Source organism: Microsporum canis, genomic scaffold (genome assembly GCF_000151145.1).
Source record: "Microsporum canis CBS 113480 supercont1.6 genomic scaffold, whole genome shotgun sequence".
Taxonomy (NCBI): Eukaryota; Fungi; Ascomycota; class Eurotiomycetes; order Onygenales; family Arthrodermataceae; genus Microsporum; species Microsporum canis.
The window spans coordinates 31486-50911 of NW_003299164.1; the positions used below are offsets into that span (position 1 = coordinate 31486).

At 48.5% G+C, this 19426-nt stretch overlaps 6 protein-coding genes across 6 annotated transcripts; 5 read left to right on the forward strand and 1 right to left on the reverse strand.

Annotated features, from left to right (window-relative positions):
• Positions 1 to 980: 980 nt before the first annotated feature.
• MCYG_06135 (INSIG domain-containing protein) lies at positions 981 to 2231 on the forward strand (the record flags this gene model as incomplete). Its single annotated transcript, XM_002844125.1, has 3 exons — positions 981 to 1436; positions 1494 to 1805; positions 1929 to 2231. 3 exons carry the CDS (start codon positions 981 to 983, stop codon positions 2229 to 2231), a joined length of 1071 nt encoding a protein of 356 aa, XP_002844171.1.
• A 1212-nt stretch (positions 2232 to 3443) lies between these two features.
• On the forward strand, positions 3444 to 8987 carry MCYG_06136 (clathrin heavy chain; the record flags this gene model as incomplete). The annotated part of the gene is made up of 5 exons (XM_002844126.1): positions 3444 to 3482; positions 3785 to 3811; positions 3899 to 4270; positions 4346 to 8569; positions 8622 to 8987. The coding sequence occupies 5 exons, from the start codon at positions 3444 to 3446 to the stop codon at positions 8985 to 8987; spliced, it is 5028 nt and encodes a 1675-aa protein (XP_002844172.1).
• A 1965-nt stretch (positions 8988 to 10952) lies between these two features.
• On the forward strand, positions 10953 to 14683 carry MCYG_06137 (pyruvate carboxylase; the record flags this gene model as incomplete). The annotated part of the gene is made up of 3 exons (XM_002844127.1): positions 10953 to 12985; positions 13044 to 14511; positions 14573 to 14683. 3 exons carry the CDS (start codon positions 10953 to 10955, stop codon positions 14681 to 14683), a joined length of 3612 nt encoding a protein of 1203 aa, XP_002844173.1.
• Positions 14684 to 15365: 682 nt separating this feature from the next.
• On the forward strand, positions 15366 to 15894 carry MCYG_06138 (conserved hypothetical protein; the record flags this gene model as incomplete). Its single annotated transcript, XM_002844128.1, has 2 exons — positions 15366 to 15479; positions 15535 to 15894. The coding sequence occupies 2 exons, from the start codon at positions 15366 to 15368 to the stop codon at positions 15892 to 15894; spliced, it is 474 nt and encodes a 157-aa protein (XP_002844174.1).
• Positions 15895 to 16833: 939 nt separating this feature from the next.
• MCYG_06139 (60S ribosomal protein L11) lies at positions 16834 to 17712 on the reverse strand (the record flags this gene model as incomplete). The annotated part of the gene is made up of 4 exons (XM_002844129.1): positions 16834 to 16991; positions 17076 to 17325; positions 17451 to 17598; positions 17653 to 17712. The coding sequence occupies 4 exons, from the start codon at positions 17653 to 17655 to the stop codon at positions 16865 to 16867; spliced, it is 528 nt and encodes a 175-aa protein (XP_002844175.1).
• A 253-nt stretch (positions 17713 to 17965) lies between these two features.
• MCYG_06140 (SMB) lies at positions 17966 to 19005 on the forward strand (the record flags this gene model as incomplete). Its single annotated transcript, XM_002844130.1, has 6 exons — positions 17966 to 18024; positions 18084 to 18092; positions 18180 to 18251; positions 18321 to 18759; positions 18816 to 18869; positions 18926 to 19005. 6 exons carry the CDS (start codon positions 17998 to 18000, stop codon positions 19003 to 19005), a joined length of 681 nt encoding a protein of 226 aa, XP_002844176.1.
• Between the last annotated feature and the right edge of the window lie 421 nt (positions 19006 to 19426).

The following is a 19426-nucleotide window of genomic DNA, read 5'->3' on the forward strand; positions in this document are numbered from 1 at the left end:
ATGGAATGCTATCCCAAAAAAAAGAGCAAGTATATAATCTTCCTAGTTAATTAGCCCTCATATTTAACTCTACTAAATTCATTATAGGATATCGATTTAGGAAATTCTCTGTTAATGAGTCACATGAAGAGTTCGCTGCTATCTTGAAGTAGCTGTGTATGGTCGAATATGACGATGAACGAGCAGGCCTATTCCCTGCAACATACACGTACACGGTCGAAGAGGAATGTCTATCTACGAAGACATACGATTAGCACTTGAAGAAGGCAGTTGAGAGACATCAAGAAGAAGCGAGAAAGACTACTTTAAGAGAAGAAGAAGAATAATTACAATGATGTATTAAGATGCAGAGCTGGTGCAGCGGCTCAGGATGGCGAGCGCCACCACTGTGATCTTTGGATGAGTACTCCGTACCATATGAGATATCATGACTGCTCTCATATCACCATTACACTATTAGAGCTGAATACTTTTTGGTTTATTATATGATGCCGTTAATTGGGCCTTCATGTTCTAAGTATTATTATCCATACAAACAGCTGATTGACCTTCTCTCAGGGGCTTGAGTACTCACTCCGTAGCTAACATAATTTTGCGGCCTGTTCATGCAACTCACGTGGCGAGCAAGGAAAACTCCCTCCAAAAAAGGAGTACAACTTTCTTCTTCTTGCAAGGAAAAAAAAAACATAAACATTAAAAGCGACAAGCTGAATATCTTTTATTCTTCTTCCCTTACGCTGCTGGCTCCAGTTTATCCCTTTTGCCTGAAAATACTTGCCACACGGTATGTTAATATAAGAGTTTACCCCTGGCCGCACATGACTAGAAAATGGATACTTCTGGCGATCTGGTTGAGTGCTGAGACTTTTCACCATCCCAGACTTGCATTTAAACCCCTTATAACTTGGTCATAAAGAGAACGTTGAGCTACAGCTAACGCGCTCCGTTGACAGTGTATACACGAGAAGAACCGACACGCAATGGAACAAGAAGGTCGAGTGCTGCGGCCGCGGGCAAGAAAACCCTTCGAGCTTCCCTCTGCCGATTCTACAGCTCCCCCATCCCCGATGCCAGAAGATGCGAACAAGGACATGTTCCCCAGCAATAGCAACGGTAGTTTGAACGGAAAAGACAAAGAGGGACTGTTACCGTCTAGTCGGACACGATCAGATATAAACCTGACCTCCTCGACTCTGTTGGGGATCTATTCGCCTACTGCTTTTGACGGTACTCGAGAAGATAGGGATATTCCTGGTGCCACGCCGTGGGGAACTGGTGCGCAGACACCTAGCCTACGAGGCTCGACCATCTATGAGAACGGTGAAAATGGAAGCGGGAGCTCGAGTAGCTACGGAAACGCTAACGGGGCCAGGTTCTCAGACGAGCAGAAGAAAAAACTACAAAAGCTTGAGCAGGAACGGCAACGCCAGAGTGAAGTTCGTCGTAGGCAGCGTGGGCTTTTTCGTGGCTACCTGCTACCTACCTTGCAACAGAGTGGGCTGCTGTTCCTATTCGGCGTGACGTACGGTGTCATCATTATGCATTTACATGACAGTCCACAGATGGCGGCACTGCTACCGCTCCACATCCCCGTACGGGTGGAGGTAATAAACTTCGGCTTGGTATGGTGGCATTACCTGGTGTTTTGGGGAGTTGCGGGAGTTGCGTTGGGAAACCTGCTGCCTTGGTTCGATGTCATGTGGGAGGACTTTATGGGCGAGAAGCCCGTTAAGAAAACCAGTGAAGCTGGCTGGAACCCTATGGTGCGCAGTATCGGGGCCTTTGTAGGAGTTGCTTTTGCCATTGTGAGTTTTCCTTTCTCTGTTCTCTTCTTATACGCCTTGTCAAAGGCCTAGTCAAAGGGGAGAAAGACAGTCTAACATGCATTCGTCATTAAGCGAAAACTACCATGGCAATCAACGACTCAGGTCTCGCTAACGCTTGCGCTCGTGAACCCCTTCCTATGGTACCTCGTCGACCGCTCCAAATCTGGCTTTGTTCTCTCCACGGTCATCGGACTGACAGGTATGATGGCTTTACTTGAAATGAACCCCGGCATCGTCTTCTCGCCAGACAACACATCCGGCACCATGGACGACACTGTGTTCAAAAGCAGCATTGCAGGCCTGAACGTCTCACAAGGCGAACTCGCGGTTGGAACGTGGATTGCCAGCGTCCTGTTCTGCAGCTGTGTTTGCTTTGGAAACATTGGCCGCAAACTTGCCCCTTGAAAACAAAAGAAACAATGATTCAATCTCTTGTCTCGCTTTTTCCGTTTCGAACCCGACCGGGAACAAACAAAACGACTTATGGCTTTTTAAGGGAATAAAGGAAGCGGCATGGAATTAACGGATACCCTCATATTTTAGGAACGACTTTTCTTCTCTTTCTCTTTTTCCTTTGGCTTTCTTTACTCGGGAAACCTGACTCATGGAACGGGAACGAGATCATTGTACCAGTTAAGACAGAAAATATTTGTAATTTGAACTAATTAATAATACCCTGGGATACTCCGTCTTTAAGCATGACAATAATGAAGTGATGTTAATTGTAGGTTCAATCATTGCAATCCCATCCATGAATTGAATGACACTGCACCCAAGACCGAATCTTGTTTTCCGTCTCCATTCCCAAGAAACATAGGTCATGTCACTTGAATATCCTGTCATCATGAATTCTCGAGAGAACTTTTGCAGAACATCTTGGTGGAATGTGATTATTTGCGTTGTTCATGGAGAAGGGAAAAAAGAGAAGAAACGAAGAAGAAAAAAGTTGAAAGTCGAATTTTATGTGGATTATTAGTCACGTGATATGGGTTCTGGCAAAGCAGAAAAAGATTGATACTGAATATTGAATATGATATAATAATATATATTTAATATCATATTTGATCATATAAGTACTGGAAAAGCGAGTATATAGGATATAGATGATATTTACATGTGGATGTGCTTTATTTGGCCAAAATTGCTATCGAGATGCAAACAATAAGCTCAACAGAGCAAGGGAACTCCATTTAGATCGTACATCATCATCTCTTTACTATATCATGACTGATGAAAGGTGAAACTATTAACTTCACTTCTCCTTTATTCTCACCAGTACTTTTCTTCACTGTCGACTTCACTTTTTATTAGCTGCTTACTAATCCACCACGTGACTTCTTAACAGTGCCAGCAAAACCTCCTGAAAAGCAAAAACGTTGTTTATTATTGCCTTCCTCCTTGTCTTCTTCTTTCTTTGCCTCCATCTACGAGAGTACTCTTTTTCCTCGCATTCACTTCGTCTCACTCCTACTTCGTTTTTTTCCCTTGCTGGCTCCTTTTTCGCTCTCCGCCTCTCCCGTAGCTTTCTCTTTCTTAACCCTACGGTTTTCTCTCGCATAGCTGGCGCTCCTGGTTTTGGTTGGATGAGGTCGCTGCCTTGACGGCCATTCCGAAATCATGGCTCCTCTTCCTATTCAGTTTACGGAGCTTTTACAGGTATGAATATCTAGACCCCTTGGGGTGTGTTGGATTAGCTTCTTTATAGGTCCTTTTGGCTGATAAGTTCTCCTAGTTAACGAATGTTGATATTGTGGTACGCAATCACCTCTCCACAACGAGCAAGGCTTCTCCCCATTTCTCACTATTGCGAGTCGGCATGGCCCTTCAGCGTGGTATAGCACTTGATACTGCTTGTCTTAGGCTTATGTCGATACGCAGCGTAGTCATTGGAATGTGGGGAAGGCTATATATGGTTGAAAATGACAGCTAATTATTCTTGCGCCTTGCCTTTTATATAGCCTGCATCTATCGGCTTTAATTCATGTGTAAGTGAAAAAGGACCAACCGATTATTTAGCAAGTTTCTTTCCGTCTGTACTGGCAATTGCTAACCGTTTCATTTGAATGGCGTAGACTTTAGAATCCGATAATTTCGTCTGCATACGACAAAAGATCAGTGACGATGATAAGACGCAAGTCATCATAGTCAACCTTAAGAATAACAATGAGGTCATCCGGCGCCCGATCAATGCCGACAGTGCCATCATGCACTGGAACAAAAACATCATCGCCCTCAAAGCCCAGGGCAAGACCATCCAGGTCTTCGACCTCCAAGCAAAACAGAAACTCAAGTCGGCAGTGATGACCGAAGATGTCGTCTTCTGGAAGTGGTATAGTGATACAAGCATTGGTTTGGTCACTGAGTCCTCGGTTTACCACTGGAACGTCTTTGATGCCACCCAGCATGCTCCTCTTAAGATGTTCGACCGGATTACAAATCTGGCGGTGGGTTCTTTTCTCCTGGCTATATGTTTCTTTCTGATGCTCAAAAAACTCAAGGACTGATAAATTACAACGTAGAACTGCCAAATTATTAGCTATCGAGTTAATGAGGAGGAAAAGTGGATGGTGGTTGTTGGTATCAGTCAACAACAAGGACGAATAGTAGGAACAATGCAACTGCACTCGGTCGAGCGAGGCATATCTCAACATATTGAAGGCCACGCTGCAGCCTTTGCTACCATCAAGGTCGATGGATCGCCTATGCCACATAAACTCTTCACCTTCGCTGTGAGAACCGCAACTGGTGCCAAGCTCCAGATTGCGGAAATCGATCACCAAGAACCCAACCCCAAGTTCCAGAAGAAGGCTGTCGAGGTATACTTCCCACAAGAAGCCACCAACGATTTCCCAGTCGCCATGCAGATATCCGAAAAGTACGACGTTGTCTACTTGGTCACGAAGTTCGGTTTCATTCATCTCTACGACCTAGAGACCGGTACATGCATCTTCATGAACCGAATTTCTAGCGAAACCATCTTTGTAACTACACCAAATTCGGACTCTACTGGTATTGTCGGCGTCAACCGTAAGGGCCAGGTGCTCTCGGTCAGCGTGGACGAAAGCACCATTATTCCATACCTCCTTGAGAACCCAGCAAACACATCACTAGCTGTCAAACTTGCATCCAAGGCCGGCCTTCCAGGTGCAGATAATCTCCTTCAAAGACAGTTTGAACAGCTACTTTCTCAGGGAAACTATGCAGAAGCTGCCAAAATCGCTGCCAATTCGCCACGCGGGTTCCTGCGAACTGCAGACACTATCAACCGCCTAAAGGCCGTTCCACAGACAGGCCAGGGCATGTCTGTCATCCTACAATACTTTGGAATGCTGCTTGACAAGGGATCTTTGAATGTATACGAGAGTATCGAGTTGAGCAGACCTGTCTTGCAACAAAACCGTAAACGTCTCCTGGAGAAGTGGCTCGGTGAAGACAAACTGGAGTGCTCTGAAGAGCTAGGCGATATCGTACGACCGCATGACATGAACATTGCATTGGACATATATCTCAAAGCCCAAATTCCCCATAAGGTCGTTGCCGGCTTTGCAGAGACTGGCCAATTCGACAAGATCCTGGCTTACTCCAAGCAAGTTGGGTACCAGCCTGACTACGTTCAGCTGCTGCAACACATTGTCCGAGTTAACCCAGAGAAGTGTGTCGAGTTTGCTGGGCAACTTGCCAGCGATGACAGCGGCGCCCTCATTGACCTTGACCGTGTTGTTGACGTGTTTGTCTCCCAAAACATGATCCAACAAGCTACTGCATTCTTGTTGGATGCCCTCAAGGATAACATGCCAGAACATGCCAAACTTCAGACCAGGCTCTTGGAGATGAATCTTGTCAATGCTCCCCAAGTTGCGGACGCCATCCTAGGTAACGAGATGTTTACTTATTATGATAGGGCTAGAATCTCGCAGCTCTGCGAGAACGCTGGACTTTACCAACGTGCCCTCGAAAACACCGATGACTCTGCTGTGATCATGCGCAACATTGTTCGTACCGACAAACTGAACCCCGAATGGTTGATGGAATTCTTCGGTCGCCTTTCCGTGGAGCAGTCCTTGGAATGTATGAACCAGATGCTTCATTCGAACCTCCGCCAGAACTTGCAAGCCGTTATTCAAATCGCTACCAAATTCTCTGATCTATTGGGCCCCATTAATATCATCCAGCTGCTGGAGAAATACGGCACTGCTGAGGGTCTCTACCACTACCTTGGAAGTATCGTGAACCTTAGTGAAGATGCTGATGTCCACTTCAAATATATTGAGGCTGCTACTCGTATGGGCCAAATGACGGAAGTAGAGCGTATTTGTCGTGACAGCAACCACTACAACCCAGAGAAGGTTAAGAACTTCCTCAAAGAGGCCAAGCTGACTGAACAGTTGCCTTTGATCACTGTCTGTGATCGATTCAACTTTGTCCACGACCTTGTCCTGTACCTTTACCAGAATCAACAGTATTCATCCATTGAGGTTTACGTTCAGAGAGTCAACCCATCCAGAACCCCCGCAGTTGTCGGTGGCCTACTTGACGTTGACTGTGATGAGTCCATTATCAAAAACCTACTCATCACTGTTGATCCGGCCTCCATCCCCATTGATGAGCTTGTTGCTGAAGTCGAGAAGAGGAACCGATTGAAGATTCTACTTCCATTCCTTGAGAATACCCTCAGCACCGGTAACCAGCAGCAGGCAGTCTACAATGCCTTGGCCAAGATCTACATTGATAGCAACAACAACCCTGAGAAGTTCCTCAAGGAGAACGACCTGTACGACACTCTTACTGTTGGGAAATACTGTGAGAAGCGAGACCCTAATCTTGCTTACATTGCCTACCGCAAAGGCCAGAACGACCTGGAACTCATCAATATCACCAACGATAATTCGATGTATCGTGCTCAAGCCAGATATCTGCTTGAACGAGCTGATGGCGAAATTTGGGCCTTCGTTTTAAATGGAAACAACATCCACAGGCGGTCTCTCGTCGACCAGGTCATTGCCACTGCTGTTCCAGAGTCGTCCGAGCCAGACAAGGTCTCTGTAGCAGTCAAGGCATTCCTCGAAGCCGATCTCCCAACTGAACTTATTGAACTGCTGGAGAAGATCATCCTGGAACCATCTCCATTCAGCGATAACAGCAGTTTGCAGAACTTGCTGATGCTTACCGCAGCCAAGGCTGACAAGAGCAAGTTAATGGACTACATCCATAAACTTACTGAGTTCAACGCTGATGAGATTGCTGGTATGTGTTTGACTGTTGGCCTGTATGAGGAGGCTTTCGAGATCTACAAGAAAGTTGAGAACCACCCTGCCGCTACCAACGTTCTTGTCGAGCATATTGTCAGCATCGACCGTGCCCAGGACTATGCCGAACGTGTTGAGCTTCCTGAAGTATGGAGCAAGGTTGCTAAGGCCCAGTTGGATGGTCTTCGCATTTCCGACTCTATTGCTTCTTATATCCGTGCTGGAGATCCTTCCAACTACAATGAAGTTATCGAGACCGCCACTCACGCTGGCAAGGATGAAGATCTTGTTGAATATCTCAAGATGGCCCGCAAGACCCTTCGGGAGCCCGCCGTTGATACTGCCATGGCCTTCAGCTTCGCCAGACTTGACAAGCTATCTGAGCTCGAGGACTTCCTCCGTGGAATCAATGTTGCTGATGTTGAGGCCTCTGGTGACAAGGCATATGCTGAGGGTTACCACCAAGCCGCCAAGATTTTCTTCACTAGCATTTCCAACTGGGCGAAGCTTGCCACTACACTTGTTCACCTTGAGGACTACCAGGCTGCTGTCGAGTGTGCTCGCAAGGGCAACAACGTCAAAGTTTGGAAAGAGGTCAATGCAGCCTGTGTTGCTAAGAAGGAATTCCGCCTTGCTCAGATTTGCGGTTTGAACCTAATCGTGCATGCAGAAGAGCTACAAGACTTAGTCCGCCAGTATGAGCGTAATGGATATTTTGACGAACTCATTGCTTTACTGGAGGCTGGTCTTGGCCTCGAGAGAGCCCACATGGGCATGTTCACCGAGCTGGGAATTGCTCTATCGAAATACCACCCTGACCGCGTGATGGAGCATCTCAAGCTGTTCTGGACGCGAATCAATATCCCCAAGATGATTCGTGCTTGTGAGGACGCTAACCTCTGGCCCGAGCTAGTCTTCCTCTACTGCCATTATGACGAATGGGATAATGCCGCATTAGCCATGATGGAGCGTGCTGCTGATTCGTGGGAGCACCACTCTTTCAAGGATATCGTTGTTAAAGTTGCCAACTTGGAGATTTATTACCGCGCTTTGAACTTCTATCTGCAAGAGCAGCCACTGCTGTTGACTGACCTGCTCCAAGTGCTCACTCCCCGTATCGACGTCAACCGTGTTGTTCGCATGTTTGAGAAATCCGACAACATTCCTCTCATAAAGCCATTCCTGCTTAACGTGCAACCACAGAACAAGCGTGCGGTCAACAACGCCATAAACGACCTCTTGATTGAAGAGGAAGACCATAAGACTCTGCGCGACTCTGTTGAGAACCATGACAACTACGATCCTGTCGAGCTGGCACAGAGGCTAGAGAAACACGAGCTTGTGTTCTTCAGACAGATTGCTGCCAACATCTACCGCAAGAACAAGAGATGGGAAAAGTCTATTGCGCTATCGAAACAGGACAAGCTGTTCAAGGACGCTATTGAGACCGCAGCGATCTCCGGCAAGTTAGAGGTTGTCGAAGAGCTGTTGCGCTACGTGAGTACCCGGAATCCCGTTACTGTTTCTACGTTTGCTAACGCATGTCTAGTTCGTCGATATTGGCAGCCGCGAGTGCTATGTCGGCATGCTATACGCCTGCTACGAGCTCATCCGCCCTGACGTGGTGTTGGAGATGTCCTGGCGTTACGGCCTACACGACTTCACGATGCCGTACATGATCAACATGCTTAGCCAGCAAGTGCAGACCATCGAGATGCTGAAAAAGGACAACGAGGAGCGCAAGGCCAAGGAAGCCTCCCAGCAGAAGGAAGAAGACAACACACCTATCCTGGGTGGCTCGAGACTGATGTTGACGCAAGGCCCTGGTGGTTCCATGGGAGGAGCAGCGCCGTCAATGTTTGGAGGACAGGCCAACGGCATAACCCCTCAGGCAACCGGCTTCCGACCATTCTGAACGAGCGACATGAGGTGAACGAATAGGCAAGACGAAGACGGGATGGGATGAAGATGAAGATAACACCATACGAGCTCTCCGAACGAAAAATGGGGCTGGTTTGGTTGTTTTTGTTATCTTATTATTTCTTATCGGTAAACTAGAGTCGATATCGTCCGTGGTTTCATTTGTCACTTATATCCCACCCCCTTTTTTTACCACGTTTCTTTTATCGTCTGGGACAGCGACAGGTGGAGGGTGTTACTTCTTTTTCATTTGTTCTCTTCCTTCTTGTCCCTTTTCCTCCCCCTCCCGTCTCCTCCAAAAACAAAAAATAAAACCCCCTAATGGCTCCCTCCGTCTGGTCCGGCATCGGCATCGGCACCGGCTTCCGGCTCCAGCTCAACCTCTTTAAAGTGTAATCATGTCATGTCCCCTTCATCATATGTATTTGATACGAGATATTTGTTTCCTTTTTTTTCCCCTTCCTCTTTCTCATGATGTGTCTCTGCGAATTCGACTGTAATCCAATGTGGTATCTTTCGGCAAATGGATCGACTCCGGCCGGTCTCTCTCTCGCCTTGTTCCGTCCAAAGAAAGCCCGGGGAAAAGACGCCGGCCTTTTCCCCAGATGCACGTACTATGTATAGTAAGAGATATCCGGCCGTGTGTTGATATCGAAGCGCCATCTGCGTCAGTGCCATGCATGATAAGTATATAACTGGCCGGTGTAAATAAACAAATATGTACTATGTAGCCTCCCTTCCTCCGCAGCCAGTCGGAGTGTCCCCAATACGTAGTACATCAGGCATCTTCGTCTATCCACTCACCTTGAGCTACACCAGCGGGCCATCCTTGACCAAACTGGTTTATCCTCGGCTAAACGAGATATATAAAGAAGAAAAAACAGTTAGAAAAAAGGATGAGAAGCCGGAAAAAGAAAACAGGGAAGCTTCTTTCTCTCTCTCTCTCTCTCTCTCTGTCTTGCTTCGGCTGGCTAGACGCTCACAGCTTACATAGTACGGGACGAATATAAATGGCTCAAAGCCGGCATTAGTCAAAGAAAAGAAGGCTATAGAAGGCTGATCCATGCTGACGAGCAATTGGGTTATGTACCAGATGATGTCTTTTTTCTTTTTTTTTTTTTTTTCCTCGTCGCTTGGTTTCAGGTGGGATGAATCCGAGGAGTTCAGGGTGCTTTCCGGCGGGAAATGGCCGTACAACATCTCTGTGTATTCTTTCTATATTGCGAGTGGGAGTATCATGTACTCCGTACCACTGTATCTATGGTATTGCCACCGGTTATAACTATCATCACCGACCCTACCGTCGTTCTATATCATGTTTGATATAAAGAAAAAAAAAGGAAAAACGAGCAAGGTCATGTGGAGAGCAGCCACGTGAGCGGAGAATAATTAACGCGGGCGAACCAAGAAAAAGAAAAGAAAAACATAAACCTTGCGGGGCAAGTTTAAAAAGGGAAAGATTTCTTCTTCTTCTTCTCTTGACATCAAACAACATAACAAAGTCCCAGCGAAGCTAACGCCAGAGAGACGGTCAATCCAGTCCAGGTATGTGTGCAGCGTCTGCTCGTCAAAAAAACTCGACGTTCTGTTGTCAATTGCTCTGTTTCTCGTGCTGTTTTCATGCCCCACTGCGGACTGTTCTATGAGAGCCCCTCTCCCTCCGCCAGGCCGATGCCGCGGCTTCACGTTTCTGCTATATAATGGCCTGTCCCAGGGCGGGAGAGGAGAAGACAGAAAGAGGAACCAATGCTGACTTTTGTTGTAGAAAGAAATATTTGAAATATCAAAAAAAAAGGTTACAAGAAGGAAAACAGCCGAGTTACAGACGAGCATACGGAGGCAGGTCCTTGAATCTATATATATATATATATATATATATATAGCGCGGTGTGATATCAGGACTCGCCCCCTCTCTGTCCGTTGATACTCCCGTTTATATTTATATACACACACACGCACAATGACTCCTGCTCCCGTACCGATACCAGATGTCAACACGGCAGCTGTCCGTGAGGACGCCGTCGAGGACGATGTCATGGAAGACCACCACCCATCCAATTTCCAAGACTCGGTCCACAGGCGTCTACGGGCCAATTCTTCTATCATGCATTTCCAGAAGATCCTCGTGGCTAACAGAGGCGAGATACCTATCCGTATCTTCCGTACCGCCCACGAACTCTCCCTACAGACCGTTGCCGTCTTCAGTTACGAGGACAGGCTGAGCATGCACCGCCAAAAGGCTGACGAGGCTTATCAGATCGGTAAGCGTGGCCAGTATACGCCCGTGGCCGCCTACCTGGCTGGCCAGGAGATCGTCAACATCGCCTCCCAGCACGGTGTCCATCTCATCCATCCCGGCTACGGCTTTTTGTCTGAGAACGCTGAATTCGCCCGTGCCGTCGAAAAGGCCGGTATGGTCTTCGTCGGACCTACTCCAGAGACCATCGACAGACTGGGTGACAAGGTCTCCGCGCGAACAATCGCCATGGAGTGCAAGGTGCCCGTTGTCCCCGGTACTCCCGGGCCGGTCGAGACGTTCGACGCCGTCAAGTCCTTCACGGACGAGTATGGCTTCCCCATCATTATCAAGGCTGCCTTTGGCGGTGGTGGCAGGGGTATGCGTGTTGTCCGTGACCAAGAGTCGCTACGTGACTCCTTCGAGCGCGCTACCTCGGAGGCCAAGACCGCCTTCGGCAATGGCACCGTGTTCGTAGAACGCTTCCTCGACAAACCAAAGCACATCGAGGTCCAACTGCTCGGTGACAACCATGGCAACGTCGTCCATCTATACGAGCGTGACTGCAGTGTCCAGCGTCGCCACCAAAAGGTCGTCGAGCTTGCTCCGGCCAAGGATCTCCCCATTGACGTCCGTGACAACATCCTGGCTGATGCCGTCAAACTTGCCAAATATGTAAACTACCGCAACGCCGGTACCGCAGAGTTCCTCGTCGATCAGCAGAACAGATACTACTTCATTGAGATCAACCCCCGTATTCAGGTTGAGCACACCATTACCGAAGAAATCACAGGCATCGATATCGTTGCTGCCCAGATCCAAATCGCTGCTGGTGCCACCCTCGAACAGCTTGGTCTTACCCAAGACCGCATCTCTATCAGAGGTTTCGCCATTCAATGTCGTATCACCACAGAAGACCCTACCAAGGGCTTCCAGCCCGACACCGGCAAGATCGAGGTTTACCGCTCCGCCGGTGGTAACGGTGTCCGTCTTGACGGAGGCAACGGTTTTGCTGGCGCCATAATTACACCCCACTACGACTCCATGTTGGTTAAATGTACCTGCCATGGTTCCACATATGAAGTGGCACGACGAAAGATGCTCCGTGCCCTCGTTGAGTTCCGTATCCGTGGTGTTAAGACAAACATTCCCTTCTTGGCCTCGCTGCTCACACACCCAACCTTCATCGAAAGCCAGTGCTGGACCACCTTCATCGATGATACCCCAGAACTCTTCGCTCTCATTGGATCGCAGAACCGTGCCCAGAAACTCCTCGCGTACCTTGGTGATGTTGCTGTCAACGGAAGCAGCATCAAGGGTCAAGTTGGCGAGCCCAAGTTCAAGGGTGAAATCTTGATGCCCATCATGCGTGATGCGGAGGGCAAACCACTCGATATTAGTACTCCTTGCAAGAAGGGATGGAAACAGATCATCGACGACAAGGGCCCTGCTGCGTTTGCAAAAGCTGTGCGTGAGAACAAGGGATGTCTTATCATGGACACTACCTGGCGTGATGCCCATCAATCCCTGCTGGCAACCAGAGTTCGTACAGTTGACTTGGTTAACATTGCCAGGGAGACTAGTTATGCCTACAGTAATGCATACAGTTTGGAATGCTGGGGTGGTGCGACCTTTGACGTTTCCATGAGATTCCTCTACGAAGATCCGTGGGACAGACTCAGAAAGATGAGGAAGGCAGTTCCAAACATCCCATTCCAGATGCTACTTCGTGGTGCTAATGGCGTTGCTTACTCCTCGTAAGTCGTTCCAACCTCAGTCGAGAAAACCAGACAATTGCTAACCTGGATTTTGTAGCCTCCCTGACAATGCCATCTACCATTTCTGCAAACAGGCAAAGAGATATGGTGTTGACATTTTCCGTGTCTTTGATGCTCTCAATGACATTAACCAGCTTGAGGTTGGTATGAAGGCCGTGGCTGCAGCAGGGGGTGTTATCGAAGCAACTATCTGCTACTCCGGAGATATGCTCAACCCCAAGAAGAAATATAATCTGGACTACTACCTTGATCTAGTCGACAAGATAGTTGCCCTGGGTACTCACATTCTCTGTATCAAGGATATGGCTGGTGTCCTTAAGCCCCAGGCTGCAACCTTACTTATTGGATCCATCAGGAAGAGGTATCCTGACCTACCTATCCACGTCCACACCCACGACTCGGCTGGTACTGGTGTCGCCTCCATGGTCGCCTGTGCTCATGCTGGTGCTGATGCTGTGGATGCTGCCACCGACAGTATGTCTGGCATGACCTCCCAGCCTAGCGTAGGCGCCATCCTCGCCTCGCTTCAGGGCACCGAACAGGATCCAAAGCTTGACACTCCAAATGTCCGCGCCATTGACAGCTACTGGGCCCAACTTCGTCTCCTCTACTCTCCCTTCGAGGCTGGCCTTGCCGGACCCGACCCAGAGGTCTACGAGCACGAAATCCCCGGTGGTCAGCTCACCAATCTCATTTTCCAAGCGCACCAGCTTGGTCTTGGTGCTCAATGGGCTGAAACTAAGAAGGCCTATGAGCAAGCCAACGATCTCCTTGGAGACATTGTCAAGGTCACTCCAACCTCCAAAGTCGTTGGTGACCTAGCTCAGTTCATGGTCTCCAACAAACTTAGCCCAGACGACGTGATTGCCCGTGCTGGCGAGCTTGATTTCCCGGCTTCTGTCCTTGAGTTCCTCGAGGGTCTCATGGGCCAACCTTATGGCGGATTCCCCGAACCCCTCCGCTCCAAGGCCCTTCGCGACCGCCGAAAACTCTCTGACCGTCCAGGTCTCCACCTCGAGCCACTCGATCTAGTCAAGATCAAGGCCGATCTGAAGGAGAAATTCGGCAGCGCTACTGAATGTGACGTTGCTAGTTATGCCATGTATCCCAAGGTCTACCAGGACTACCGCAACTTCGTAGCCAAATATGGTGACCTGTCTGTCCTGCCAACTAAATATTTCCTAGCTAGGCCTGAGATTGGCGAAGAGTTCAGCGTCGAACTCGAGCAAGGAAAGGTCCTTATTCTGAAGCTACTGGCCGTAGGTCCGCTGTCTGAGCAGACCGGCCAACGAGAAGTCTTCTATGAGATGAATGGTGAAGTTCGACAGGTTTCTGTCGACGACGTCCTTGCCACTGTGGATGATACCAGCCGCCCCAAGGCCGATGCCAGCGATAGCAGCCAGGTAGGTGCGCCAATGAGCGGTGTGGTTGTGGAAATCAGGGCGCACGAGGGTGTCGAGGTGAAGAAGGGAGACCCAATCGCCGTTCTAAGCGCTATGAAGATGGTATGTCCTACCCTGAATACTCATTTTCCTTTTATTACAATGCTAACTAGCTTGCAATTAGGAAATGGTCATCTCCGCACCTCACCACGGAAAGATTGCCAGCCTACATGTTAAGGAGGGAGATTCCGTCGACGGACAGGACCTTATTTGTAAAATGACCAAGGCGTCTTAAAAAGTTGTCCCTGTGCCCTGTCTTCGTTTTGATGTATATGATGTTTTTTTATGTCCGTTATATAGTCCTATCCATAACCGTTCCAGATTCATTTTTTCCGTATGATAGAAGAGCCTTTAATGCTGTTATTAATCCATGGAGTTCAACAACGAATTATATCATGGATATCACGGTTTTACCAATCAGAGATGCAGCAAGAAGTGACATCATAACGCCTCGATCCTGTGTGGGCAAAAAGTACTTTCTACTTCAACTTCAAGTACAGCAGCTGCCAGGTAACACCACGTCTCTGCGGTCTATTGAACATGTAATGCAGCAAAGAGCTGGCTATCTTATTTACGTTTGCTGTAGGTTATTACAGGTCTCTCGTTATGGCCTGATGGTAGTGAGTGGACATTGATATCAACGCGTTGACCGACACTATATACCATCCGTCTCTCGTCCTGATACACACAACTACAGCTTCAACATGACCTGGATCGACCCTGGACCCAGCCGGGCTTTGCCTTGGGTAATGAGGGGGCGAACAAGTTAAAAGGAACAGATGAGAGGCGACTCCCAGCTGATTTTCATCGTATCTAATATCTTCGAGATATTGGCCGTTGATACACCGAATAGCCCTCAAGGCCAGCTATCTACATCTCTATATCAGTATATGTATACATAGATATATATATACATCATGAGTGACCGTCCTGAACGTCCACCTGTATGGGTTAGGGGTGGAACGCCGTACTTTTACCATCCTCGCCGGCCATCTGTGCCAGCAGAAGTGACGAACGAAGAGTTACGAAGAGTAAGTTTGCCCGCCACAGTATGGAAGTAGATACATGCTAACAGCTAGTTACCAGGCATCCACTACCTCTAGCATCCCATCTGTAACTGGCATTGCACCCGAGAGATCAGCTTCGATCTCATCTACCGTCTCTGCCACCCAAGCATCTCAGTCTCCGGGTGTAGCGTCGACTCTGTTCCCATCCATGGCAAAGGAGCGTTCGGGCTCTATTTCGTCTGAATCTGGAGCTGGGCCTGAACAGGGTGCTTCGAAGAGAAATAACTCGCGCTCTGAGCAATCTTACGCAGGCCTGATGACGCAGAAGCGCATGTCTGGTGATCCTCTCTTTGCCAATAGGAGGGAGAGCTGGAGAGAACAAGTAGTGGGTTCTGCACCGGATGATAGGAGATTCCTTAGTCGTTGGTGGGATAAGTGAGTTGTTCACCTATGCCCCTGTGGCTATGTAGTTCTGTGTGAATTGGAACGTTTGATGGCTGATGCAGGGTGGTTATCTATAGCTTCGTCAGGGGAGAGAACAAGGCTCCAAAAAAATGATGGATGCCCCGAGTGATATAGCAGCCACGATTCCCAGGTTGTTTTGAAGTTGGATTTGAAGCTGCTTTAACGAGTTGAATCTGAATGATTGGCTTGTCTGATCTAGTCGAAGGGTATGAGACTGGGTATTTTGATATTGTTCTAGTGCTGAAGTTGAAATCGATAACGGTTTGCTTTTGCCACGTCTTGTTATTTACCAATGTTTTCTCTTATGATGACCATAGTTAACGGCAATTTTGCTCTTACCTTTGATTGCCTAGGGGAATTGCTATAGGAAAAACTACTATCATTACATTTACTTGCAAGGGAAGAGAGATTGGAAAGCCAGTCTAACTACCCTAGCATCCTGTAGGGAGAGTTAAAGGAGCTAACGAGAGCTCTGGTCAAGGCCGCCTGGGAGAAGAAACGATGACTCGTTTCCTGTCCCAGAAAAAGTGGCTGAACGCCAACAATCCCCCTCAGCAATGGTTAAGCGGAACGACACCCTATGTGAAGCCTCCATTGTGATGCAGGGAAAAGAAGCCATTTTGAAAAAATGTAAATTTTATTGTTGTTGCATGTCATATCATACTTGCTTGCCGTTGAGTCTTCGCTGGAAGATGTCCCTAGCACACGCCTGTACTTGTAAAAGACCCACCCTACCATGGCTTCACAACGATAAACACAAGCATAAGAGAGGTTTGTTTTGCGAGAGATCAGGGGCAGGGAACGGGGTGGAAGTGGACGTTTCATGCTGCCTGAAGTGGTATCTCTTCCTTGCCTGAACAGGGCATTAGAGAGCATATGAAAGGAAGAGAGGGAGGAGGCGGAGGGAGAAACGATGGAATTTTGTTTGATTTCTTAAGGTTGATTTATCGGACAATTCCCTCGAATCTGCTCTTGAACCACTTGATGGTCTCGAGCTGGTTGATGCGGTGAGGAGCACCGATCTTAGACTTGCACCGTCGGCGCTTAGCGATACGCTCGCCAGGACGGGTCCTAGTTGCGGGCTGTCAGTAATCCTGGTATATATTGTTTTTGGAGGGGCGGTTATTTATATGTGCGTTCGTGGTGGTAACTCACATGCAGCAATAAAAGTCCATTCCGTAAATACCGATACCTGGGTCGTACTTGATGCCCAAGTCGATGTGTTCGTTGATACCGAATCCAAAGTTTCCAGTCTCGGAGAAGTTTTTCTTTCTCAATTCGTACTCCTTGACCTTGAGACCACGCTCGAGGATCTCCTCAGCCTTGGGGCCACGGACAGTAACGTGGACAGCGATCTTCTCGTTACGTCGGATACCGAACGTACGGACGGTGTAGCGGGCCTTGCCTGTATGTGCGCACAGTCGCTTGTCAGCCTCTTGTCCTTTCAATTCCCTCGACATTTCCTTCTCGATTCTCTTGGTTTTCCAGATCACACCAAATCAACCAACCCTGGAGAGGAGGTATGCGTACTGTAGACTGGAGTTTGACCGCTCAGCTGTTCCAACACCTTGGCTGCACGAGTAAGTCTGTCACCAGACTCGCCGACGGAGATGTTGAGGACGAGTTTCTGGATGCGGAGTTCCCGCATGGGGTTCGAAGTCTTGTCGTTTCCCTCCGCCTGCATCATCGTTAGCACACACAGCCGCTGTATCGTCTAGCATGGGAACCGTACCATTGTGAAGTGTTGCCGCTGAGAAGTTGTTTGCTGGCTTTTGCTCGAGGGAGAAAAAGAAGTCGAAGTTGAAAAATGTTTTTGTGTGCGCGAAAAGCAGAGAAAAAAACCCTACGCGGGCTTGGCGCGGCGCTAAACCCAAAAGGGGAAAACTGCATCTCCAAAACATCGAAAGACGAAAAGAAAAGAGAACGAAAGGCATAAAGATATCTTGCAGCTCCTCACGAAGAGAGTCGACTGGTTACTACGACGGTGAAAAAAAAAGCAGAGACATTGGGAGCTGGGCGGCTCAGTCATATCCTTCGGCCTGTTAGAAAGTCGCATTCGTGCGCACCTGAGGCAGCCATGGCCTCAAACAAGCAAGGGAAGATGGTGGGTTTGACTGGAGCTATAACTCAATAGCAAGATAGGATCGCTGACACGTCTACTAGCAAAATCTCGTACGGTTACCCCGGATGTTGCTGCTGGGCAATGCTGTGTATTTACTCTAGGTGTGCTTATGGATACGAACTGACGCGCAAAACTAGATCAACTATAGGATGCGGGTTACGTTGACTGATGGGCGACAGATGACCGGCCAGATGCTTGCATTCGACAAGGTAACGTAACCTGGGCGGGCATACACATGTACGGATATTGGTGTGGGATCTGGCTAACGGTAGATATAGCACATGAACCTCGTACTCGCGGATACCGAAGAATTTCGCCGAGTAAAAAAGAAGTCAGGCAAGGGAGGACAAGCTGCGGCGGGGAGCAGCAGCACTCCCCAGCTAGTAGAAGCGGAAGAAAAACGGACACTGGGGCTTACAATCGTCCGCGGGACACACGTCGTCTCATGTTCGGTCGACGGCCCGCCTCCTGCAGAGCCAGCTGCCCGATTAGGAACAACTGCGGCCGGCATTGCGGGCGTCTCTGCTACTCTTGCTGCCGGGCCGGGAATCAGCAAACCTGCCGGAAGAGGGCTGCCTGTTGGACTTGGCGGGCCAGCTGCTGGTGTCGGAGGACCACCACCACCAGCTGGGTTTGGCTCATTCCCCCCTCCAGCTGGATTTCCTGGTGGGCCCCCTCCCGGCTTTGGAGGTAGAGGAGGACCCCCTGGAGGACCACGTAAGTTTTACCCGCGCTTGATTCATTTTCATTGCCAATTGCTGACTTTATAAAAGCTGGGTTCGGTCCACCACCAGGCTTTGGGGCTCCCGGGGCTCCTGGCGGACCTCGTAAGTGCACCAAATCTTCTTATATCTTGATTTACCTGTATACTAACAATATCTAGCTGGCGGATTCCAACCACCACCCGGCTTCCAGCCTCCAGGCCAGGGGAGAGGCTTCCCACCCGGCATGGGCGGACGATAATGTTGCGCATCTTAGAGTCATGAAATATACACCGTTCTGTGGAAACCGGGGCAAATACCTAATTGCATGATATCCTTGCTCGAAATCAACGATGACAGACTACTGGTTTCTTCTTTTTCTTCATCCTCTTCTCGCATTTTTCTTCTCCATGGCGTTTGGTGGTATCGGTGAAATGAAAGGCTAAAGGACCTCCCAAGCTTGAAGCAGTAGTTTGAGAATATTACACCTACTAGTTTATACTGTGAAAGATAATCAAATTCTCTTATTTCTCCTCTAGTATCTCTTCGATATCAAATTCTGCGGTTCCCCAGGTTATATCACGTGACTATATATCTTCCACCTCCGGAAGTCGGAGCTTTTTCAGTTGAGGAAAAGCAATTCAGCAAAAAAAAAAGACATCCAAAACAGCGCAGCTTGCTTG